Source organism: Poeciliopsis prolifica, unplaced genomic scaffold (genome assembly GCF_027474105.1).
Source record: "Poeciliopsis prolifica strain line A6 unplaced genomic scaffold, Auburn_PproV2 SCAFFOLD035, whole genome shotgun sequence".
In the NCBI taxonomy this organism is placed as follows: domain Eukaryota; kingdom Metazoa; phylum Chordata; class Actinopteri; order Cyprinodontiformes; family Poeciliidae; genus Poeciliopsis; species Poeciliopsis prolifica.
In genome coordinates, this window is record NW_026562410.1 from 4,826,489 (window position 1) to 4,852,978 (window position 26,490).

A 26,490-nucleotide genomic window follows, 5' to 3' on the forward strand; every position below is an offset into this window, starting at 1 on the left:
GGTCCTCCATAGTTACATCCCAAAAAGAAAAGGGTCAACATGAACTTCCACATGTACAAAGCTTCATAGATCAGTTATTGCTTAAATAGTCTCTCTTAAATGCTTAAATAAAAATGAAAGAACTTTTTTCAAGACACACTTTTTGGGTGCTTTTAATATGAAAAGAAAAATAAAGATTTCTTTTTTTTTTGTTTTGGTTATGGAAAAGCAGAGAGAGGAATGGCGTGACAGGACATCGTCAGGTACGTTTAAAAACATCTTCAAAATATGACGCTTCAATAAATACTTCAATACATTTAGGCATGTGGATACATTTCTCATGATTTACATTTGTTTACAGTATAAATCAAAAAATGACTTTTTTTTCCCCTCCGATCTTCACTTATTGCACATACTTTGTGATGGGTTTGCCCTCCTCGAGCCAGTCTTGTGCAAAAGTTGCTAAAACTGGACGCCAGTCTAACAACAGCAACAAAAAAGTATCAAGTTGTATTCTTGGTTGCTTTTCCCCAATAAACTGGAAAACAAACCAGTTAGCTGTGAGAAACTGCATGCAAATGAATCACGGCGGCTTCGACGCCCAGATTACTCGTGATGCCACAGTTAGCTTAGCACATGCTAACTGTAAACCGATGTAAACAGTGCGCTCCGTTTGTGCTGTAGAAGGAGATTCAAAAAGCTGGAAGAAGCCAACGCTAAGCTAACATTAAGCTAATGTTAAGCTAACATTAAGCTAATGTTGAGCTAACATTAAGCTAACGCTAAGATAAAACTAGAGAAGAGAAATGCTGGTTTTCAGTTCTCGGTGCTGGTCAACACACACTCACACACACTTTGATGCATTAAAGCGACATCTTTGTAGTGGAAACGCGTTCGTGTAAAAACACGACCTGAAACACAACTGAAGCTCTCTGGTCTGTTGGGAAGTTCAATTAGTTATCATTTTCTTCTTTTGTTTGTTTTTTCTCTTGTTTTCAGTTGTGCTTTACTTTTCAATTCTAACCAAAAGTGAAACTGTAAAATCGGCGTTCAACAAATATTAAAATAAAAAACAATGCAGCAAACAATCCTGAAATTTACCTAGGAGGAAAAAGAAAATGTATCTTGCAATTAAGCCACAGTACTTGGTGCATAATTTGTCAAAGAAACTTATTTTCAGTATATAAAAAAACATTTAAAAACATTAAATAATAATAATAAAACCTAAAATAATCACTCACGCACCAAATGTTAACACAAAGTCCAAAGTCACGCAATAAAAAAAGAAAAAGGCAAAAGAGAAAAATCTATTGGAAACACCCCATGCTGTAATGTGAGGAGATGCCACCAGGGGGCAGTGAAGTCCCAATGAACCTGACATCAAATCAAAATGGGGGAGAAAAAACCCCCATTTAATCTAATCCAATTTTAACTGCGTGAACTACGTCATATCCGCTTCCCTAATTGTTTCGTCTGATGTCTCAGTTTTTTCCCAGTGAAGCTAATCAACTCACAGCTGAGATTATGAGTAAACCGAGCCGTAAATCTGACAATTTATCGCCACACCATCAAAAAACGCCTTCATGCGACTCGACTGTTGAAATGGAGGCAACAAAAACAACTTTCATCAAAAATACTGAGCTGGCAGGAACAGCGTCTGTGCTCGGCAGGCCGCCTTACCGAGGCATACCGCAGATTTAGAAAGTTGCATTCCTACATGCTGCACACTGCTAATCAGCTGGCTGATAGGAGACGACAGGACTGATGTCCATTTGTTGAACCTGTGTTAGCGCCAAACGCCGGGTTTCCCCAAGAAAGCTCGGCAAAACTACGGCGGTTCGTCGACGGCTCGCCATGTTTTTCCATGTCGAAAAAATGTGAAAAGTGACAAAAATTCGGAGAAGCACAAGCAGGCATCATAAGTTTGAAACACTGCGTGAGGTGCAACTCAACGGGTCCACTATAAACGTAGCTCAATCGGTCTTTTCTATTGAAAAAAAAAAAAACTTCTTCAAATAAACAAATGACGCTCAGGCTGGTGGGCTGGCTAATGAAGCCTGGTGGCCCGCCAGGCTTAAAATAGACTGGGGAACAACAAATCCAGTTTAAAGTGAAATCGTCTATACGTTCTACTTTTCAGCCTCAGTAAAAAATAACTCTTGCTTCCCTATTTTGATTAAAAGTAAAACCTTCAGCCTGATTGTGAGGGCAAAACACAAAGAAACCAACAGAATTTAAAAAACAAAACAAATCAAAGGTTCATAAAACACGTTTTTTGTCACGACAGGAACTGATTTTTGTCTTAGATGAACATGATTTGATTTCCTGCCTTCTCTAACGGAGCCCGTGGTTTTCCCTTGCTAGTGCGGATCACCGCTCCTTTCAGTGATCAGGGACAGTCCTGAGAGATTTGCAGGTACAGATAGTTGCTGTGAAGTAAAGTTCAAAGGTGCGACAGAGTTTGTGCCTCTGGTAGCAGAAGGGAGCAAAACGTTTCCTCCTTCAAACAAACCCATCACAAGGAGCTACAGTACGACTCGGATGTAACAGGAGGTCGGAGGTCTGTGCCCTCCCCAAAACTGCAACAGCAACACCTTAAAACAATAAGTCTTTACAAACACAAGAATGGAATAACAAATGAACAAACCAAAAAAAAAAAAAAAAAAGCAACTTTTTTTGTTCTAGTTGCACCGAGGCGCCTTCATGTAACTCAGGCTTGTCTGTTTCATGATCCTCATTTTCTCTTTGTTTTGGCCGCATAGAATTAAAAAACCCAAAAAAAAAACTAACAGAGTCCATCATTTAAGCCTCTATTAGTTTTCCCAGTCAGTGCAAGGCAGGCCTTCGTCCTCGGACTCGGACTCCGGCGAGGCCTCCTTGATTCTCCTCAGGGCCTCGTGGATGCTGCGGGTCAGGGCGTCGGCGGAGTGCAGGAAGCTCTTGGGGTGGCGCTGTTGCTCCGGCCGGGCGCGCACCTTCTTCAGACGCACGCCCTGCCGGATCTGAGCCAGGATGTTGTTGCTGTCGTCGTCCGGGTCGGGGCCGAGGACGCGCAGCTCGGCCTTCCTCAGGTGGAAGCTGCCGCGCTTCAGCGAGGCCAGCACCTCGTCCATCGGCGAGCTCGCTGCGGAGACGTTTTGAGCATCAAGTGGGCTCAAACGTTAAGAGGAGCCAACTTGATGAAGTGAAACTGGAAAACTACAACGTGCAACGACCGAATACGTGGAACTTTACTTCCTTTAGTCTAAATCTTTAAGGTCTGTACTTTCTTTTTTTGAGGTCGAGACTAATAGTCGTTTTGCAAAACTAAAAAAATCGGGAATTTCTTTAGCAATAAAACTATAACTTTGACATCAACATCCAGAACTTTGCGCAATTGTATATTTGTAGCAATGTTTTAACGTGTTTCACCAGCACAAACTTCATAATAAGGTAGTTCATGCAGCCACCGCTCTAGCAGAGAGCATGGCCTGCTGAAGGCTTAGGCCAGATAAGGCCTCCAAGCCACCAGGGGGCACTCTAATAAATCCCGGATTTTTTTAAAAAGATCTAAAATCCAATGTTTAAATATTCTGGCTTGATTAAAATTTTGAATCGAGTTTATTTCAGTGTTTGTAACCAAGTATCTGCATTCCAGTCCAAAACCACATACCGACAAAACAAGTTACATTTGCAATTCAAAAATCTTTTTCTTATGTTGCAAATAAATGACTCTGATTAATTGCACAGTAATTAATTAATAGAAATGAGTACTAAGTTTCCAGCGCTAATTTCTATACAATTTGATTTAATTTTATGTAAAAGTATTTTACATTTTCAATTTAAGACTTAAAACTATTTGTGAGTTTAGTTTGTAAAAGGGGGGCCCAGGTAGACCTCAGGGTCATAACCCTGAGGTCAGGAGAAGTTTACTCCCCCACACGACTGCAGTGGGTCGCTCATGATAGTTTTCCTCACCTTTCCTCCACTGTGAGGAGTCCAGCGATGCCGTCTTCCTCAGCTTCTTCCTGGCGGTCAGCAGCTGGCTGCTGTCGAAGAATCGCGGGGAAAACGGAGCCAGCGGCAGCGAGGCGCATTCAGACTCGCACTTTAGCGTCTTGGTCGGGCTGCTCGCTTGGCTCTCGGCGGGAGGAAGTGATTGAGGAGGCGTTGGAGGAGGCAGAGGAGGAGGCGGAGGAGGAGGCGGAGGCGCGGCGGGCGGCCCCACCGAGAGCAGAGATGGCGACGACGGGATCGGAGGCAGCGAGAGAAAAGGAGGCGCCGCCTGCGCGCTTTGGAGGTCGATGGAGGGCAGTGAGGCGCCTTCGCAGCTGCAGACGTCAGCCGGGGGCGGAGCCGAGAGCTCCGGGAGGTCGGAGATGGAGTCGGTCTGGACGCTGACCGCCTGGGTGCTGGGCTGCTGCGCCGCTCGCCTCCGGCCGGGAGTCTGGGCGAGGCGCAGGCGACTGGACCGGAGGGTCACCTGACCCGGATAACGCTGCGTCAGAGGCGGGAAAACAATTCACTCGTCTCCACAGGACGCAACCATAAAAACATCATGAAGGATCAGTATCACGCGTTTTCCATGCACATAATGCTATTTTATAGCATAAGCGAGTAAATGTGTTCACTTCAGTTGTTATAAAAATGATACATATATAAAATATGACTTAAAAGGAACTTGATTTTCTAATTTAACGCCTTAAAATTGGGCCTCTGTCTCTTTACTAGCGTGGAGGAGCTGCGCCGCAGAGGCGGAGCTAGGCCCACCCCGGCGTGTTGCACAGCCGAACGGTTGCCACGGGAGATTAGAGGATTTCTCAAGCACCCGTGAGCCAATCAAATCAACACTCCAGGTGTGTTTCTGATGAGGGAACAACACCACGACCTGACGTGAATTCAGATAGGTTGTGATGTTGTCTGACAGAATCCTTTAGATTCTCGCCTCTAACGCAGCCATTAGAAAACAAAGAGCGAAGAAAGAGTGACGGCGAAATCTTCACCTGTTTGAGGCTGCGAAGTCTGTCCAGAGTCCTCTGCCTTTCCTGGCTCACAGTTACGTTTCTCTTTGCTTCGTCGTCTTCTGCAGCTTCTCCTCCCTTTAAAGAAAACAACAAACAGCAACCAAAACAGCAGAGTTTAGAGCCGCCTGTGCGACTGGTCCAAGTGGCGACGAGCCGGGTTCATTTAACGTTCTGCACAATATTTTGCAAAAGTATAATTAACGCTTACAAATAATACAATGTTATTAGTATAATTAGTATTGTTGTGGCAATGATAAATATGTTAAACTCAAGGTTTAACGCTCAACATTTAGGAAACTGTACAGCTGTGACTGAAGGCCACAGCACTCACTGCCCTGACAAACATTCCCATGATGCTCTTCTCTTACAGAGATGTGACTTATATCAGTAAACTGCAAACGATTTCATTTCGTCATATTTTTGAATGCGCTGATATTTCTTTATGCTCTAGTTGAACAGTGGAGAAAACAGCAAGAATAACATTTCTGATCATACGGTCAACTGTTGTTGGGTTTGTTTTAAGCGTAAATTAAAATTCATTGGGACGATAAATCAGAATCCTTGTAATAAGAAATTTCTCATGATAAAAATGATGAGTTAAATGAAGAAGCGAAACATTGTTGAAAGCTAATAAACATCTTTCTATCTCTGGGTTTTCTTTCGTGTTGATTTATGAGCGGAGCGGCTGAGAAGGCTATCGGTTCAAATCCCAGTTTGGAAAAAAAAAAAACACCTCACGGCAAATGCTAATGCATTGCTGCAGCAACGGGCAGCAAAATGACCGGATCTAACCTGCCGCAGTACCTGCAGAGAGTTGAAGTCGACGTTGTGTCCTTGGCGCTGCTGGGTTTTCTGGTTGTGATTGAAGATGCAGATTTCCTAACGAAAAAAAGCAAGAAAAATGACACAGGCGAAGCTTCAAATAACGAGAGACACTTGGCGGCATTTGAAAGCGCGCGCTGATCTGACCTTCTTGTTTTTGAGGTAGACTTTCTTGGCAGTGATGCGGCCCCTCCGGGCCTCCAGTTGCCGTGTCCTCTGCTGGAGGACGCAGAGTTCGTCGTCTCTGAGGGGCGACGGAGGGGACGCGGGCTCCTCTTTGGCCTTCATGGCGTCGGGGCTCTCGAAGGCGTCGTAGTAGACCACCTCATCCTGTCGCTCTGGGAGGAAAACCAGGAGAGGGTTTAGTTTGACGAATAAACAGCTTTGTGCGTTAAATCAGGGGACTATCTAGGAAACACGAGGAAATAATCAGCAAGAGCCATTGAGTTTTAACAAGGTTTAACAGAATGTATCAAAATTATCTTGTAAGATTAAGGAGTGATGTTCCCAAATTGTACCACATTTTCACTAAAATGTATTACAGCAGTCGTGATTAAAATGCTTGATAAAGTGAATTAGAACAAAAACAAGTACTTCATTTTAATTAAAGGGGCATTTTCATGTATTTTCCAGCCAGAGTGTCATTTCATAGCAAAATCAAGTTACTATGTTATATCCAGTTCTTATAAAAATGCTGCATATATCAAATGTGGCTTAAAATAAATTTGACTTTGATATTTAGCATCTTGAATTTGGGCCTCTGTCTCTTTAAAAACTTCTGCTCTTGATGAAAAGACTTCAAATTTCTGGCAGTCGTGCGACAAACTGAGAAAAAAAAGTTCATACACGTCTGGAAAGCGTCATAGGAACACAAAAAAGGTTATTTTTAGGGACAGGATTCAACATTTGGGGAAAGCTTTTTCCTTAGCTTCCTTGTGAACACGCATTGCTTATCCGACAGAAACGGCACCACGCAGACGCTCACCCATCATCTGCCTGCGCAGACTCTGCAGCTGCGCCGTCAGCAGCAGCTCCTCGCAGCGCAGCACCTCCGCCTGAATGTCGTACAGCTGCAGCTGCAGCTCGTAGTACAGCGCCTCCAGCTGGTCCAGACGCATCATTGCATCCTCCCCACCCTGCAGACACTGCATCTGCAAAAAGCACAGCCTGGGCGTTACGTCACGTCCTCCCGGGCCCCGAGGGCACAGACATGCAGACTGGCTGATTTCCCCCAAAAATATAAAGCGTGAGCTTTTTGCTTCTAACGCGAAGCGGATGGAGTGGAAACCCGAAGCGGATTCTGGTTTGGTAGCGTTGGGACTCCTGAGATGAGATGCAGAGCGCAGCTTTACATGAAAAACAAACGTTTGACCCGATTGTCATTCCCAGTGAGTCATTTCCACTGTTGCACAGCAGGATGTTGCTCCCTCCATCACAAGATGCCAGAGCCATGAGATCATCGCTCCGGGTCCATTATCTTGCTCATTTTCCCTCCATCTTTTAACGCACAAGTCTTGGTTTTTGGAAAACCACCCAACCTATTAAAGTAAAAACACGTTGTCTGCATTAACTTTCCCTTTTCTTCACCGCGTCGCCCCGCTTTACCTCCTCCTTCAAGCCGTGCTTCTTCTGTTCCAGGCAGATTTCTTTGGCCCTCATGAGCTGCAGGGTTTCCTTGGAAGCGGCGTACTGCAGCCGCTCCATGCGCTCGATTGCCGTGGCCCACGCCGACTTTCCGAACTTCCTCTGGTCGGCGCGCATCCGCTCATACAGAGCTGCGGACATGCAGGAGGGCACACAGCATTGGTGAAAACACGAGGCAGAGTAAAAATCCCTTTCATAGGCAGAGCAGGAAAAAGAACTGAAATGCTTCCTATAGGATGTTATCGTTTACATCTGGAAAAGCAACTCGGAAAAACCGTTCAAGAAAAACTCAGAACCACTTGTATTCTTCTTTTTCCTCGTTCTCTGTGTCAGCTATGCTGCACACAAACTTATTGCCACAGCAACTGACCAACAACAGCTCCACTGGAGTATCAGTAACACCAAAAAAAAAAAACAAGCAAACATTTCCCACACAAAGAACAGAACATTCAGTCTGTTACATTTCTATGTCAACAGGCGTGACGCTTATTTTGAGATTATTAAAAAGTGATGGTCTGAACACAGCGGTTGGTTGGTTAGCTAATTTAAACACCTATTCTATTAATCTGTGAGAGTTGGTGGGGCTTGCTTTTTTATTTTTTATTTTTTGCTGGACCAAAACGCACCGAATTCTGCAGCACATCTACATGTCACGGTCGTCAAAGTCAAGCTAGCATAACTGACCTACCTCAAGCTGTCTTGCTCATTTTTCATTAAAACTATTCATCGACCTTTTCTAGTTGTGATTGTTTTGAGTGTTTTGAGAATTGGCAGCAAAGCCATGAATCATTTTTTCTTTAATATATCACACATACGTTTAAGATTTAGCAGGTTGTATTGACAACTTGACAGCTAAAGCCAATGTCAGTCATCGTCGGTAGCAAAACACTGCTAACCCAGGTTAGCAGAATGAAGATGGAGTGAAGGCTCTAGCGCACGTCACGCTGCAACGTGTCTATAAACGACCTACATACACTCAAATGTTAAAACGCCAAAGTGAACAGAGCGTTTGACATTTTCCCACGGATAGAGGAAATGCCTCTCGTCTCCGTTTACCTTTCTGAGCTCGGGTTGTGGTTTCAAAGAACTTCACAGTCAGGTCTTGAATGGCGAGCACGGCAGCCTGAGCCTTCTTCTGCCACTCCTCATCCTCTTTCCTCAGGCTCTCCACGCGGCGAGGGCCGAGTCGTTCCGTCTCCAGGCAGATCTGATGAGAGAGAGGCAAAGAGAGAGAGGCAGTTCTGGATTAATATTAGTTAAAACAAATCTCAACCGGCTCTCTTTCATCCCCATCACACTGTGTACAGTAGAGTAAACTTTAATGTATTTTAACTAACATGGCACATAACTGTTTAGCTGAGGACAACAATAAATGGGTTTCAGCCTGTTTATGACTGAATGAGGTTCATTTGAATATATTGGGTTTTTTAAATATCTTTTAATTGAAACAAGCTGGTGTTTTGTACGGTGGACGCTGTGCTGGGAGTAATGTGCACGTTGAGTTTTCTTTGAGTGCCGTTTGCCCAGCCTTTATGATGCTACTAATTTGTCCACAAATGTCCTCTAATAAACATCTGGGGCCTTCGCAGAGAGGCTCAAAGGGTGTGAATACTTCGACAAGACACAATTTTTCCTTCCACGGCCTCACAATATCTCGTAAAAAAAAAAAAAAAAATCCCACCAAGGGTTCTGTAATGCTCTCGGTGTGCAGCAGAGGGTGGTGAAGGGTATGGTTTTCAGCGTTTATAGTGACAGTAACCCAGCTCCCCACTAGTCAAATGTTTAAAAACACTGCACAGCTCTGAAAGTTGTAACACTTTAGCCACTCATCCTAAATCATGAGTGTAAAAAAAAAAAAAAGAAGAAGCAAGATGAGTGGAAAAAGCTTGCCGAGTGTGAGACGTTGCTCCGGGTGCAAGCGAGGAAGCATAACCAGAACGATGACATGATGGGCAGCGTGTGGAACAAAATGTACACATCCAATAAAGCAGACTCCCTTGCAGGGCCTCTCGGCACATGCAGCTGGACAGTAACGTCTCGATGTAAAACAGATGCGTGCGCAGGAGCTCCAAAATAAACACCACTACAATAATCGGCAATAAAAGGACTCGAAAGCACCCTCGTGTGTGATCGACGGCTTTGGTCGCTGGCTGAGCGCTTTGTGTTCCTGGGGAACCGTGCGCGAGAGGCACGCGCACAGCGAGCGGTTTTGAGGTGAAGCAGAGAGCATGAATGGGGGCGGGGCGGATTACATCAGCAACCATTTAAAAAAAAAAAAAAAAAGAAAAAACAATTATAATCTAGTCAAGAAAAAGTTGAGTGCATTACATCAGTGTTTGGGCATTGCGAGTTGGACAGCACACAGTGTGAATGGCACAACCCGCTTCCATCTTCGTCTTGTTGCCGATCCTGCTCGCTTTGACCCCTTTGACCCCACAGGCAGAACAAACCGGTGATACATGTCCCCACATTAAAGCTGCCTCGTGATTTGGAGTCTGCTGAACTGGTTTTTATGCAAAGCAGGAGGCTCCCGACGCAGACCGGCAGAAGTCGGCGTTCCCTCCTTATGAACACAGCGGCAGCGGGTCTCGACACCCCGGCAACAACGGGCCGCAGGAGACTCAACCAGATGTGTCAAACTGTCTTTAAAAAGAGGTGACACCACCTCCCATGATGGAGTGCTGGGATTACGACATGCGTGCTGTCATGGTGGTCCCAATCTCATTTGGTTAAAACAGGAAGGAGGAGATACACACACACACACACACACACACACACACACACACACACACACACACACACACACGGGAGTGTTTATCCAGCAGTTGGAACTTCTTGAAGGTGGAAAAGAGGAGACTGTAGTTTGCTCAGCTGTTTTAGAGCATTTCACATGAATGAACATAAAAGCTTTTGGACTTGGACCTAAAATAAAATGTTCTTTAAAACTTAATAAAGACGAACAAAGAGAATAAATGCCTCAGAAGAAGATCCTGGTGGTTTCACGTGGTTCCAAACTGGATTTCGTTTGGTAATGAGCACCAGAATGTGGCGCTCATGGGACCCGAGACATTCCTGATTGGTTTCAACCCAACAATAGATTAATAATGACAGCTGCTGTAATCAGGGAGACAATTTACTTCAATCCAGGGCACAGAACTAATTAATTTGAATATTACGCTATGTGACATTTTTGAATTGGGGTCAAATTTGCTTTACAGATGAAGGCGAAGGCGGCAGGTGGGATCGGGGACCAGCGGGGCAACCGTTGCAGTGTGTCAAAGCGGGCTGTGTGAAGCGGTAATTGGAGCCCAACTGCGGCGCGAACCGCCTCAGACGCATTGGGAGTATCGCCACATTTCTAATTCATGGCCACCCTCTGACCTTCCAGACAACAGGACACCCACAGCGCGCAGGTTCGTCCTGCAGGTTACCACGGTTCACTTGACACTCATCAGGAGATCTGCGATTCAAATGTGCAGCTTTTCTTTCATTCAGATAGGAATACAACCGCTTCCGACTTTGTCATGTCATAACCACAACCACAAGGAATGCATTCGGTTCCCAGGAATTAATACTCTGCAAAACCCCTTTTTGCTCAGATCTGAACCGTCTAGAAATGCACAATAACTGTGTTTTCATAAAATTGCACAAACTGGAATTACAAGGAATTTAATTTGCTGAATGGAAATATTCCAATTTGAAATAAATAAATAAAGTTTTCCACTAAAAAGGTTTCTGTGATAGTATGAGATTTTTTGGGGGGACTTTATCAAAAAATAAATCTATTTCGCAAAACTGCAATAAAATCACTTCTTTTATATAACACGAGTCGTGGTCATCGACTGGTCGTTATTTCTGGCAGAAAAGACGACAGAAGACAACAGGAAGTGGCCGGACTTTGACACGGGATACATCTGAATAAACACGCAGCATCAAATGTTTTCATGTGTGATTTTAATTTAGTTTTTCATTTGATGGAGTCGCAAAATTGTATTTTCTGACATTAGCAGACTATTGAATAATGTAACCTGACACATAGCTACGTCAGGTTACATTCATTTTCAGGTCTTGCTGCAGATTTTTGAATTAGATTTTGGTCTGGATTTTGACTGGGCTTGCTGTTGTCTTGTTGTCCCTCCACTTCTAAGCTTTTTTGCCTGCTATAGAAAAGCATCCTGATAAACCGGATGAGTTCCCTAGTTTTCGGAGCTCAGAAATTGTCTAATGCCAACGATCCTATGTACCGCTACCTACTTTTTCCACTACGTTAAGAGACTTCTCTCTTAAAAAAATGTAATCAGCAGGTCAGGATTTGTGTAAAACCAGTAACTGACCAGAGAACTTCGATTGGTGCATCTCTAATCCACAAAACCAGTTACAAAACTTCAAGGCCCAGACCAGACAGAAGAGATACTCGGTCGGCATCAACGGCTCATTCTTTCAGCTTAGCTTGCAATCTGAAGCACTGTTTTTACAACAGTCTCACACATCCCCTCCAGTATTTACATTCACACCAACAAAGGAGGTCAGGCGAGGCTGCCGCTCTAGTTAGAAACTGATCCCCGACTGCTCTTTCAGCAGCAACGCCGAGCACAATGCAAACTGCATGTAAATGAAAATGTGTACCAGTTTCCAAACGCCTTCCTTTTCCCTCATGAGTTATGGATGGAGGGGGGGCGGGGCGAAACTACAACAGAAATTTGTTTGCATACAGCTTTGTTTTTAGTCGTTGGATCGCCCTGAGGGAAGCAGGTGGCAGAGCTGGGGAAAAAAAACAAAAAAAACTTTGGTATCCAGCACATTTTCCATCTATGAAAACAAAAACGGGTGAAGAAGAGATCCTGAAAATAGAGAGAGAAAAATTCCTTGAATCGTGTTATGTGTTTTATTTATTTATTTAACTCTTATTTTAGTAATGTAGCCTAGAACTAATCACTTAAGATAAAAAGATAAAAAAAATAGCCTACATGTGTGTTAAACCTCATTAACTGATTAAACTACAGCTTTTTCATCGTTAGCCAATCAGAGGCGTGCTTTTAATTATCAATTAAAACACTAAGAAGAGAGTTCTGACAACAGGATGAACCCATTCAACTCCATAGAGCTGATATTAATAAACACAGTTCCACACAGATCAACACTCTGACTCACCGCTGAGCTTGAAATACTTTCTCCAGCTCTAAAGGAAAAGCAAGATGACATCAAACCATTTCTTAAACTGTAGTTGGTCTTCTTAGTGAATTCACTGACGAGAAAAGGCGAAATTTCAAACAGATTTCTGTTCTACGGACATTTTGCATTTTGAGAGAGACTGTAAATTCTTTATTTAGATCAGGATCCACCCCAGAACCTAAATACCATCATAATAGAGGGTCATAAACACACCCACAAACACACAGTTGTTTGAGTTGGTTGGTGAGGCCATGCGGGATCAGCATGCTGAGTAAGGAATGCAGTTTAGGGAAGGAGAAGCACTCTTCATAGGGGGCGCACCGATTGCAGTTTTCTGGCCGATCACAATCTTTAAAAAGCCTGACCTGGTGATACCTGTTTTTTTTTTATTGTTGTTTTAACTAACTGACAGTGTTAGGTGTTATATAATGCACCTTCGATGCTTCAATCTTATTTTATTGAAAAGCACCGAAGAATACCTGTGAAACAATCCAAGCTCGTTTTAACCGAATGAGGCGGCGCTCTCAAATATACGTGAAAAATATTGCGCATTGCTGTCCATGCTACTAAATTAACAACAACAAAAATTTCCTTTAATTATTAAATTTTTCATATTATGAAGGGGCTCTATTATGTCACAAAGTGGCATTTTAAAGCACAATCAAGTAACTATGTTCCCTTAAGTTGTTATAGAAAACAAGTAGAAAAACGGATTTTGGTCAAATGTGACTTTAAAGAAACATGACATTGTAAAATAAGGCCTTGAAATTGGACTTCTGTCTCTTTAAGAAACTCCTGCTCTTTCTGAAGCTCCACCTTCAGAAAGTCATCACAACATGGCTCCTTTATTAAAACTTTAACAACGTATTTACCAGTATTTCAGAGAAGCAGCTCCTACAATGAGCTCAGCTGATGCCTAGTTCTAATTGTTTGCTAATTGCTGCTGGCTAGTCTTAAGGAGCTGAGTGGAGGAGTCTCGCTCTGTGAGGTGGAAGCTCTGAAGTTTGGAGACTGCAGAACAGAGGAGCAGCTGCATCCAGGAAGGCGGTCCTAGCTCCCCCTCTCCCAATGGTTGAAAGCATTTCACAAACATGCATGAAATAATTAAAGCAACACTCCGGGTATGTTTTGTTGAGGGAATAACTTTATAACATGATGCAAAGCTAAAGAAAAAAGAGGAAATTTTATTGATCACTGCTCATTTACAGACAAACTAACTAGTCTCTTACCAAAACTAAATTGCACAGGAGCATTTTCACAAGGTTTGAGGTACATTGAGAAAAAACTAACAAAACAATTTAAACCACCAACAAAGACTCCCGAGTTTTAGGTTTCTCTGTAGTGCCAAAATAAAAATATACCCATACACAGCATCTTTTTGGCTATTTTAATATAAAATCTAAAAAAAAAAATTGCATCAGCTTACAGGACAAAGGCTTCATTTATGATTATCACGTCCTAAATGACCAAGAATCCATACTGCTTGAATTGAAGCTTGAACTGTCTCAGTTAAAAGTCTCTTGAAAACTTTCTAGTGAATGGACTGGCCATAGTGAGCGGTTTTCTAGTCACACCGGCCACTTTAGGGTAGAGTCCCTAAAGTAGATGTGTTAAATTTTAACACAAGACTGCAAGTCTCCACTGGACTTGAGAAAAGGACTCCTTCCATCTGGAGCTGACCATAGTGGTTATAGCAGCCAACTTAATGAGCTAAGGGTTGTTGGCAGCCATAGTGAGAAATTGTGAAAGCCTAAACATTGACATAAAGCTGAGGCAGCAGAAAAAACATTATTTGTCTTCAAAAAGCACATTCCCTCGTATGCTATGTATGTGAATTATGCATCAGTAAGTTTCCCAAAGCAGGAAATCATCTCTTTGCGTAGTTGCAATAGAATATATGGACCTAATGATGAGCGATAGTAGAGCGCATCATGACATTGGCTCCCTGTAGCTCAGAGAATAGACTTTAAAATATGCTTGTGAGTTTTTAAATCATTTAACGACATTGCACCAAAACACATTAAAGATCTGATGTTGTATCAACATGACCGACCACTCTGGTGTTCTGGTTCTAGTCCACTCTGCATCCCCAGAACCAAACATAGACAAGCAACCAGAAAACAGCTGAAACACAGCTCCTTTAATCCGACGCTCAGGAAGGAGCGCGGCAAATGCCACGGTTGGACAGCGGGGAAAAAGGTTGGGAGGGAGATTGTCCTGTTAGACCGTCAGTTCCCAGAACCACGCAAAAAAAAAAAAAAAGAAAGCTTATAAAAGCACACATATGGTCAGTGTGACCTCTTTGGACCACAGAGTAAAAAACTCATGGGGTCCAAATGGCCACATTTCTTAAGACCGTGGGAAAGTTAAAGTAAAGGTTAAAACCCACCTGTTTAGAGTTACGTTCGAATAGTAGTGAGTGAAACATTGATCAACATATTTGATGTGCATCGATGGTTTTAAATTTAATGTTTGTTGCTTGTTTAACAATGGATGACTATCGGGTGTTTTTATGCTATAGACCTACCTGCCCTGTTGCTATACAAATAAATTTGAACTGAAACCGAATGGAATGGGAAAAAGTATGCTTTTGTTCTTCTGTCACTTATTTGAGAGATACTAATATGTAAAGTTCAAAATTAAATTCAGCACAGATCAGTTTTGCAGCTGTTTAACAATTGTCCAGAAATATGGCGTTGACCTACTAACCAACAGGACAGGTTTTATCAAGGATCACCTCTGAAGTTTACTAGATTCTCTTTTCAAGCCTCTGTTGAAGAAAGGCAACAACGAGAGTAGAGAAAGAGTGCTGAGGCTGCAGAATTAGAGTGGTTTAGTGGCCGCTGTAATAATACTTAGACTGGTGGTTAATCTGCTCTAGGCAAGGGGGAAAAAAGCCTCTCTAGCTGATCCTCTACCCTCCATCCTGCCATCGTCTACATCATTACCACGGCAGCTTCATAAGCCTCAGCATGTACCAGTAATGTGATGGCAGTGGGCTTATGAGTGGAGTGGGGTTCTGTGGTTTTTTTCTGTGGTTCTGTGGTTTTGCTAACCAAAACCACAGAACCCCGTTTTTTTTTGCCATGTGGGTTAGGGTTAGTGGTCCACCGATTTATGAAGGTTCGTCCGACGGGAGGCAAATTGTCTTCAAGGGCAAGTGAGTAATCCGGCTACATGGAGGTCTAAACCTGCTTAAAACAAGCTCTAAAAACAGATGGGCATTTGTTTTCGTGTGCCTGTGTGCAGAATTACCTTAATTTGCTGCCGCCGCAGCGTTGCCACTTCCCTGATGTCCCTGAAGGGCTGCAGCAGGTAGTGGTACAGCTGAGTCGTCGCCTCGAGCAGCTCGCCGTACGCCTCGTCCTCCTCGGGGTACACTTGCAGCAGCTCCACCATGCTGTCCATGGCCTTGTGCTTGTCCAACACCTGGGGCAAAGCACACAGGGCGGAGGCTTGAAAAGTGGTTCTCTTGGTCATGTTCTCAAGCTGATGCCTCACACCAAAGTCAGAGCAACAAGTTATGCAAGCAGGCTTAAAATAAGTCATTTTTAAAAAAGTTTACAATCAAGTTCCGACAATGGAGTATTAGGGTTACACTAAGGAAAACGAAATGATTACAAAATTACAAGAATAAAGTCATAGCATTATAAACAAAAACAACAACATCATTACAAGAATAAAGTCGTACGGGAATAATAAGAATAAAGCCATTATGATGTAAGAAAAGTAATATTTCAAGAATAAAGTCATAAGAAGACTTTATTCCCATAATACTATGACTTCATTGCCATCATTTCAACTTTATTACTGCGTCATTATTCCTGTATGACTTTATTCTCATAATGTTTTCTACAGTTGTAGAATACATAGCTGACTTTATTCTTTATTTTTGTCATTATCAAATGTTTTTACTGTTATTTTTTGTTCAGACACAAGGGTACGGAAAATGTGCCTTTATTTATACGTGTGCTCAATAAAGTTTGCTTAAACAACAGATTTTTCATATTCCTTCGATGTAGAACGTGAAGCTGAAGTCCACGTTTGGAGGAAAGCGTAAATTTCTCACTCGCCTGCTTCATATACAAGGGGTTTACACATGAACCAGGACCACTAATTACTACACATTCTGGACTATTATTCCCCTAGATTTCATCTGACCACGTTCCCAATCCAGACATTTTCTGAACTATATATAGTGCTGAAACTCGCTGCCCTCTTAGTGATCATCTGAGCTGCATTAGTGGCTGTAGGACAAACATGTTTACTCAGCCTTTACTCTGATTAATACACTGACATGTAAACTGCATTTCTTGATTACTGTAACTGAAGTCATTACTTCAGACTCACTTGATAACATTAATAATTAATAATGTGTCACATGATGGTTTCTACATCGTCCTGCAACGCAGGCCGTCGTTTCAGGGTTCAATGTGTGCTAACACTTCATTATCTTTAATAAAGATGTTTTCTCTCGTGAAATCCTCAACACCAGGGCCGGATTTAGGAGGATGTGGGCCATGGGCTACAGAGTTAAAGGGGGTTTTGGGGACTTACCCAGCAGAGTTTAATTTAACCATAGTAGACTACTAACTTAAAGATTTGTAGGATTTGTAAGCAGGAAAGTGGAGTTTTCCAATATGATCTTTTTACGAGTCGTTTTGTAAATTACTTGTAAACATAAAGCAGTTTCTTGAAATGGTTTTGTTCCACAAACAAATACTGAAAATTATTTACAAAATTATTGTATTGCCAGTGGCAAATTGATGGATTAAACGAGCCGAAGACAACAAAACGTGGAGCATAAAGCTTGCTGGCACTAGAGCTAACGTTCTTGTAGTCAAAGGTAACAAGACTACAAAGGTCGATTGCGATCCACTGTCACATGACCAAGTCCCTCCCTCTCCTGAAACACGAACACCAAAAAAATGGACGTAAACATTTGTTATTAATATCAACCCAGCTCTACTTATCGGGCCCATACCGATACGTTAAAAAATTATGAACATCAGTTAGTACCGATGTAGATGCAGACATATCATGCTTCCCTAATCAAACCACCTTTCCATTTCAGAGAAAACAAACTGATTTGTGATCAAACTCTATTAGAGTTGCATTCCAACCTTATAGCTGAGGAATTAGATTAAAGCTGTAATATGCAGCAGGGTGGGCATGAAAGTGATTGACAACACTAAGACCCTCCTCCTGGCTCTGATTGGCCGTTTCTGACCGAGTAGAGTATTTTTGCAATTAGTTTCATGTTACAGGAATAATCATTTGAACAAATCTATATATAAAAATACTTTTTTTTTATAAAAGTTTAATACTGTAGCTTTAAGTTACCGTAGTTAAAAGCATCAATTTTTAACAAGTTATGTGTTCATAGGGTTGTTTACCTTACTTTGTTCTAAGTTCTTCGGAGTTTGTATTTTTCTACCCACTTTAATTCACTATTTTATGACAGATAAACCCTAACCCTATTTTTTTTATTTACTACCATTTAAAACTTAATTTTAAATTGGATCCAGTTTGAACTAAATGCAGTCTGAAACATTGGTTACCTCAAAGCTCAAGGCAAGGAGGAAAAAAAAAATAATCAAAACCTCTCAACAAGCACAAAGACTCAGCCTGGGAGGATTTGTTAGTGCATGCTCATTAATGTGTGGCCAGGAATGATATCACAAAACACATTGTTGGGTAAAAAACAAACAAAAAAAGGACTGATCCTGACTGCTACTGATTCGTACCATATGCTCAACAATCCACAGACTGTTCATTGTTCTTAAAAATGGCTCTAAGTCGAGCTTTTGTTTAGAGCTCTCTTGTTTGACTCAAGCTGCGTAACACATCTCCTCTACTTCTGCCTCAGACGTGACGCTGAAAGCACCGCCGTCCAATAATGGCCTCAAGTGGCGAATAAACCGCTCCTCTATCTGCCGCAGATATGAATGACGACTTTTATATCAACTCTGAGCTGATTTTCCAAAGCCCGTCTACACAGCCCGATTCAGCTCCAACACTGACCCTACTGTTTACCTTGCCCCTGGGTTTCCCTGGCAACCGCTGACCAACCCCACACCCCGCTGGCCAGGAAACACCCCCCGCCCCCCCAACCCATCCCCCCTGAGGTAAATGAGCCAAGTCACACAGGATAGGATTTGGAAAAAAAAGAGTCTACTTTTAAAGTGTTACTACATCATTTAGGATCAATATGAAATATGAGTTCAAGGACTGGAAAAATGATGAATAAGTTATTGTTCCACCCTGCACTTCAACGGCATGTACTAATAGAGACATGAAGCCTACAAAACCAGGGGTAAAAAAAAAAAAAATAAAAGCATCATCAGCCAACTCAAAGCTCGTGAGCTCAAAGCTAATGAGGCTCACTAGCAACAAGTTAGCCGGCAGGTTTGGATTCGTGTTTTAAAAGCACTTTTACGAAGGTACACTTTTACAAGCTAAGTTTAGCATTGAAGGCAACAAAAGTCCTCTGCAAAAGCGCGGAGGACGTAATTAGAAGATCTTCCTCTTGGTGATATACTGGAGCTACAGACCCTATCATTAAGACCGGTTCCTGTCGGCCATAAATCTGTCCCGTCTTACGCCGCAGTAGTTTTCTTCTCTTCGTGCCTTTTAATTGAAATACAACACAGGAAAGAGAGGGCCTTCACTTTCTTTCATGCAGGCTGTGATCAGGCCCCCTCACAGAAGGAATGCTTCCTGAAAGACATTAAATGCAACGTTTGTCACCGCTGAAGTAACACGTATACGCACTACCTGCACAAAAATATAGTTAGTCGATTTATGCGAATGTTTGAAAAGGAAAAGGAAAAGGAGATGTATTTCCAATTGGAAACTCATAACACTAGGCAATTAAATTACTTACAAAGAATCAACGTCCTAAAATGGCTTTTGGAAATGTTGGGTGTAAGTGGGTTCCTAATTTAAGAAGGAAAGTTGGAGAACGGCCGCTGCTCATCTCTGTAAAGTTAACAAGCTGTAGGGAGGAAGCAAGGAGCTAGGCCACATAAACACAACTCAATAAATCATATAAATTTTAGGATGTTCTGAAAGCCCTGTGCGAGGATATGAAAACAAAAGCCACGCAGCAGTAGAGCCAAACTAGGACTGTTTGATTCTTTCTTCAACCAACTGGAGACCATATTGCAAAATTCATCATTTTAAATCACCCAGAGATTACAGCATGGCTTGTTTTAACAAGGGAAACAAAAATGTAGGAATTATAATTAAATTTCAACTCTATGAAGAGCTGAGCTGAACACTGTATGGGTAAGGAAAATGCTACATGCCCAATAGGCAAAATCTAAATAAACTGTGTGGTGCATATAAAATTGAGAGCAAGTCTGACAGAATAAAACACACCCACATTTCTCCAAAGTGACGTTAGTGAACAAAAGGTCACGGTAAGTGGCTGTATCATTTTACAAAACGCAAGACCAGACCTTCACTCAGGAGACAGACGTTCAGACATTTATGAATTAATGACAATTAGGGATTAGATCGAGACAAATTTGAAATGCTGTAAAACTGAAATCCTCTCCAACTCGAAAACGTATTGTATTTTATGATACAATACTGACTTAAAGATTTTAGCTCTTGATTCATATTGTCCTGTAGCCCTGGTGCAATGCAACAAAGTCCTTTACTCTTCATATGCAGTACTTTGCGAGTCTATGATCTGTATCTAAAACAACTAATAAAGTTTAGTTTATAAGACTACATTATCACATTTTTGGCACTACATAAAAACCATAAAGATCTGAATAAGCTATTAATCTGTAACTATTAGCGCTGCTGATAAGCTGTAGGTCTGGGTTTCTTTAGTAACAGGTCGGCAATAAGGGAAAACGGCCAAAGTGACTCCGGTCAATGATCAACAGATACATGGAGAGGATGCGTGGTTCCAGGCCACCGGTCCATCTTGTCCCGGATATCTGAGAGAGCAAGGTCTGGACACTGACAGGGTCTGTCAGTGTGATGGTGATAAGACCAGACAGCGCAGCGGTTTTGTAAAAATAGCAAAAGCATTTTAAGTCTGCAGCTGCTCTGGGGTAACTAGCCAATCAGGGGAAAGCTAGTGTTGCTTTAAATAGAAAGTAAAAACATTTTAGCAGGAAATATTCTGTATTTTCCCCTAATGCATAACCAGAATGTGTCACGATTTATATTGCAAATTATAATCATTATCTAATAAAGCTGGAAAACTGCACATTGATTTTGGAGGCTAAATGTATGGACATCAACCAGCAGCTTAGTTTAACCAAAGTAAATCAGTCTGTCCTCTTTCTTATCCTGTCCCAACAGGATTAGCCCCTTCACAGCAGCGGCACCGGGTCAGAACAACCTCGCACCGCATACAGTAAGCGTTTACCAGGAACGGACTGACTGACCTGGAACACAGAGAAACATGTACAAGCCAATACAATAGAGTAAATATTATCTCTGCTGTTGCTGAGATTCGCTTAACTGTTGTATTGTGCTGATGATGGAAACCATCGAGGATAAAGACACTCGTGTAATAATAGAAGGCAGCATCTAATGGATCGCCTACTTAAAAGTAGCATCATGTAAAAATGGACTTTTACTAGCTTTACATGTTTTGATGTTACCCCAACATTAAAGCAACATCGAGTGTTGCCTCGTGTCTTTCATGCATTTCTGAGAAATTCTTTAGTCTCCTATGCAAATCACCTGGGTGGGCCTAGCTCCGCCTTTGAGGATGAAACTCCTCCGACGACAGGCAGAGAGGAAGCTTGCTGCTCAGCTCCTTCAGACTAGCCAGCAGCAATTAGCAAACACCTGTTGGAAATGCACATCTGCTGAGCTAATTGCACATATTACTTCTCAGTGAAATCCTGCTAAAAAGACATTAAAGGTTTAATAGAGGAGCCATGTTGTCACGACTTCCTGAAGTCAGAGTTTCAGAAAGAGCAGGAGTTTCTTAAAGAGACAGAGGCACAGTTTCAAGAAATTAAATGACAAAGTCATATTTGATTTATACAACCACCAAAGGTAGCGTAGTTAATTGATTGTGCTATAAAATGTGCCTGGAAAATACATTATGCTGCCCCTTTAAAAATCACTTTAAAAACTGAATTTATATACATTAAAAGAAGAGAATTTCCAAAAAGTGTACCACATCTATCAGATACTGTCTGTTCAATCTGCACTTAAATTTGTTAGTTACAAATTTAATACATATCATACATTAGAAATTCAACCTGAAACATAAGGTTCAAGGTTATTCATTTTTAACACATTAGTCCAATAGGTAAACCAGGGAAGAATATCAATGACAGATGTTAATTTCCTTCTTGTTGCCATTAATGACTAAATTAAGAACAGCAGCACTTATAAAACCGTTATGACAAACTGTGTTCAGTCAGAGGCTGTTTCAGAACCGCTGTAATTCAGACCGCTACAGGAAACCCTTCGTGCCCTCCAATGACTCTTTGAAGAACATTGCATAAACAGTAACATTTCAATAAGCCGTAACATGTTACCGGATATCAATGTCAGCGCAAAATGCTTGTGTCAGTACATTCCTACGTCTAATCAGAGGTCATCTCTCTGATGACCAAACGGGTGTGAGGTTAAAAAAAAAAAAATCCAAATATAGGAGTTCCCAAGAGAACTCGCACCACACATCATGAGATCGAGGAACGAGGACAACACCACAACAAATGTGATTCATCTCAAATTTCCACTTTTTGGTCATTTTCTAACAAAAAGGCCACTGAAAAACAGCTGCAGATGTCGCACACTCAAAAGGAACCGTCTGCTTCTTAATGCAGGTTAAGCCCATCACAGAAAATGACCTAATAAATCAAGTTGTTTTTTTTTCACAGTCTGCTCTATAAAAAAACGTCTGTCAGAGAAGTGGTGTCGCACATAAACCTAAAAGTGAGTCGCTTTGTCATCTCGTGGGTTATTTTGGGCCTGGCTGAGCCCTCACACAGCTGTTTGTGAATCAAACAGTTGAACAAAGCCAGGATGATGAAAGACTTGCAGTTGGCTTCATTTCTGCCCCCCACACACCTCCATCTCTACCCCCCAAGGACCATCTTTATAACTGGGTTTGTCACCTGGCTTCCACAGGCACTTGTAAAACTACTTCACATTTTGTTCTGGTACAAGCAGAAACCTAGTTAATCACGTTTTGGTCGCTGTGTAAACCAATGCAACCAGGTAGATAATTGTGAAAAGGAAGGTCTTTAATCTGAAAAGTGTGGCGTGCATACGTATTCCCCGTCCTTGGAATGGACGCGAGAAACGTGGCGGAGGATTTGCAGCTTCTCGTGCTTGTGACTTTTAAGTTTGTCACATTCAAAATATTTTTTAAAAAGTATTTGCTTGAATATTATGACTGTGTGATTTTCTTAAAATGCAATATTAAATACTTTAAAAGATCAAAATAAGCAATTCAATTCCTTTTTTAAAAATAAGAAAAACACTATTACAGACAAAAACCGTATTCGTTTAGTCTACGTTTGATTATTTCAAGCAAAGGATTCGTTTCCAACTAAAAAATATTTCTTACTTCAATATGTGAAAAACTGTACAACATAGGGCTAATCAGATAGATAGATAGATAGATAGATAGATAGATAGATAGATAGATAGATAGATAGATAGATAGATAGATAGATAGATAGATAGATAGATAGATAGATAGATAGATAGATAGATAGATAGATAGATAGATAGATAGATAGATAGATAGATAGATAGATAGATAGATAGATAGATCTATGCTACTTGAAGAATTCTGTGAAGAACATTTTTTAAAGGCAAATTTTTTTTTTTGATTAAATGGAAAATGTTTGTGTACTTTTACACCACTTTGATTTAATTAAAGCTTTGAGCATGCAGTTCTTTCAGCACATTCAGTCTGCCTCCTCCAGTTCTGAATTAATTGATGCCTGAATTCGTGGACGATTATCTCAATGATGGAGTCATCACGATTAATCGAATTAGTCGCTTCAGCCCTAGTGTAAAACATACAAATGTTAAGAAGTCGACAGAATAACTGCATATAACCAGATCTGAAGCACATTGTCCAAGGCGAGCGTCCTGTCTGAGACGTTCCCAGGCCAACGTCGCCCACAAAGTCTTCGCCGACTCTGAATTTACGAACGCCGCGTGTTTTTAAGTCACACGGGTTCGCGGCGAAGACGGAGCCGACAGTCGCGGTGGGTGACGCGTCCCTGCGTAACTCCACCTCCGTTTGTTCGCCCCGTGTTTCTATGCGACTTCCTTGTTGCGATTCAGCCAACTGGAGTGGGCAGTCTGGGCCGGAGCAGATCATGTTACTGCTGCTCCGTGTGTGTGTGTGTGGGTGTGTGTGTGTGTGTGTGTGTGTGTGTGTGTGTGTGTGTGTGCTGCTGCAACAGATGATAGACCGTGCAAGGGGGGGTGGGGTGAGGGTGGGTGTCCGGATATCTTGCAAGCACTGACAATAAACGGCATATGTATGAGTTTTGACATAATTAAATCACCTTTAATGATGATGACGTGTGTGTGCTTTTTATTATTATTATTATTAAGATTAAAAACTATGAGGGAAAAATAATTCCTTTACCTCCTGCATGCGCCTTTTGGCCGCCTCCAGCGCATCCTCGTAGCCTTTCTGCCGCAGCTCGCTCAGGCTCTCGTAGTACTCCTCCGAGTCGTCGCCCTCGGAGAAAAGCACCTGGGAGAGGATCTTCCAGCCGCAGGTGTCCAGGGCGTGACCCAGGTACACCTGCAGCTGGTAGCACAGCGCGTCCGTCTCCCGCTGCGACATCCCCGGCGCGCCGAACAGCACCGTCCACACGCCGGACTGCTCCTCCGGGAACAGCGGCAGACAGGGCTCCAGGTCCGAGTTGACGGCGCACAGCTGCTGATGGGCCGCCCGCAGGTCCTGGAAGGAGAAGAGGCCGGCCCAGCTGAAGTCCTCGCGGAGGCTGAGCTCACCGTCTCCCGGGTCTGCGTCCTCGGGAGACGAAGGGACGTCCAGGATCTCCATGTCCACCTCCTTCGGCGTGACAATGTTCCAGGAGCCCAACGTGAGGCTGACGCACTCGAACGCCTTCGAGGCATCATCTTTTGCGGTCTTTTTGTCTCTGGGGTTTGCTGAGTGCGGTCTAACTTTACCAGCTTTACAGGCTTCGTCTTTCTTCGCTTTGGCCGGACTTTCAGCAGCGGGGACAGGAAGGGCAGCCGCGGGGCCACAATCCAAGTCCAGAAAAGCGCTCCGTCTCTGGACGGTTCTGTTGTGGCAGGTTATGGCGAACTTTCCCTCGACGTCGTTCCAGGCCACGATGAAAACAAATTTATGCCTCTCTTTCTCGTCGAACACTCGGGGTCGGACCGACACCCAACCGGACTCCAAATGATCCTCCATGGCGAATGACATCGCATCCGGTCGCCGAATGCGCAGATTGCGCTCGTTTCGGAAATGAATTTGCTCCGACGCCGAGGCTAAAGGCTACTGCTAGTTGACGACAGCGACAGAGGGTGGAGGGGGGAAAAAATCCCTATCGGCGAGATGTAGCGCTGGAACAACAAAGGCTCTCCAGTTTGGGGGAGCCAGCTGTGTGCGTGAGCGCAGCGAAAACGCGGTCAGCGACGTTCTCGAGGATTTGCGGTCCAGACATCAAGTTCAGGCGGCCAAACGCGTTCCCACGCCTCGCTCTCGAAACGAGCGAGAACTCGACTTCGTGTTGCCGCACATGACGCCGGTTGCCATAACACCTGGCCGCTCACCTGGCCGAAGCTCGCGCTCACAGTGCGCTTCTTTGTCCGTTCAGACAATACGCGTCGCGCGACTCGGCTCCGCTCTCCGCGTCACGTGTGAGCTTCTGTTTACAAGCACAAGGTGCGTGCGCGTTTTGTCAAATCCGGGGAGGGACTTACACTCTCCGCATGCTGTGTTCAGTGTCCACGATTCCATCGGGAAAAAACACATTTACTTTTAAAAATGTATCTTCAAATACGAAGCGCATACTGGCAATTTAGAAATGTTTTTTTTACTCACTTTTTTTCTATGGATCTTTTAGAATTGTCTAACCCTATTTTAGTTTCTCATCTTATGTTTTGCATCTTGACATGTATCCTACTCCCAGCTGAGAATGTTTTTCGGACCAGCGAGCCTATTTCTCTGTCAGAGAAAATAAATGACCATTACCTACTCATTTTGATGAACTCAAATGCACCGTAGCTCTTACATAGATTAACACTAAATAGGGTAAACAGATAGGTTTTATTCAAAGGCGTGGAATACACTTTCTACCACTGTTTGGGGCTATCCCATGTTCCATGAAGGCATCATATGTTTTGCCTTTCTTATTTGTGCTTAATTGAATATTTAACAAAGATTACACAACAAATGCTGACAACATTTGCTATATTATTTTATGTAATTTACCTACGTATTCTTTCACATGCCTCAATCCCACTGGGATTTTCTTAAACCTCTTTTTCTCCTTCAGTCGACGTGCACGAGGAGCATAAACATCTACACGTGGGCAAATCCGTGACGCAACCACGTACAGCACGTACTTGTAGGCCAAAAAAAAAAAAAAACTGTGTATGGCAAGCAGAGTGGCTCAGAAGACCTTTTTTGACGACGTTTCAGCAAAAGTCAAATGTGAGAGTTTTATTATTACTGTGGTTTTAGTTGCTTTCTGACCTGTTTGTTGTTCCTTATTTTATGTGTACAATACAATATTTATTGTATAAAGGATTGCATTGTTGGGAAATAAAATGCTGTAATGATGTAAAACTGTCATATTGCTGTCTAATTTTTTCATTTTTTAATTGTATTTTTAAATATCTGACCATTTTACATTTTTACTCAATATATGTC

At 42.5% G+C, this 26,490-nt stretch overlaps 1 protein-coding gene across 1 annotated transcript; it reads right to left on the minus strand.

The window, feature by feature from the left end:
• Window positions 1-136: 136 nt before the first annotated feature.
• jmy (junction mediating and regulatory protein, p53 cofactor) lies at window positions 137-25,474 on the minus strand. Its single transcript, XM_055052432.1, has 10 exons — window positions 24,223-25,474; window positions 15,876-16,049; window positions 8,505-8,655; window positions 7,410-7,579; window positions 6,790-6,955; window positions 5,952-6,142; window positions 5,787-5,861; window positions 4,962-5,057; window positions 3,937-4,456; window positions 137-3,103 (listed from the first exon to the last, which is right to left on the minus strand). Exons 1-10 carry the CDS (start codon window positions 25,036-25,038, stop codon window positions 2,793-2,795), a joined length of 2,670 nt encoding a protein of 889 aa, XP_054908407.1. The 5' UTR covers window positions 25,039-25,474; the 3' UTR covers window positions 137-2,792.
• Window positions 25,475-26,490: the final 1,016 nt, after the last annotated feature.

Coding starts and splice junctions, on each gene's coding strand:
- jmy (XM_055052432.1), bottom strand. CDS start 25,038: ATGTCATTCGCCATGGAGGATCATTTGGAGTCCGGTTGGGTGTCGGTC. Junction 6,143..6,789: donor TCTGCGCAGGCAGATGATGG/GTGAGCGTCTGC, acceptor TTTTCCTCCCAG/AGCGACAGGATGAGGTGGTC. Junction 5,058..5,786: donor TCGACTTCAACTCTCTGCAG/GTACTGCGGCAG, acceptor TTTTCTTTAAAG/GGAGGAGAAGCTGCAGAAGA.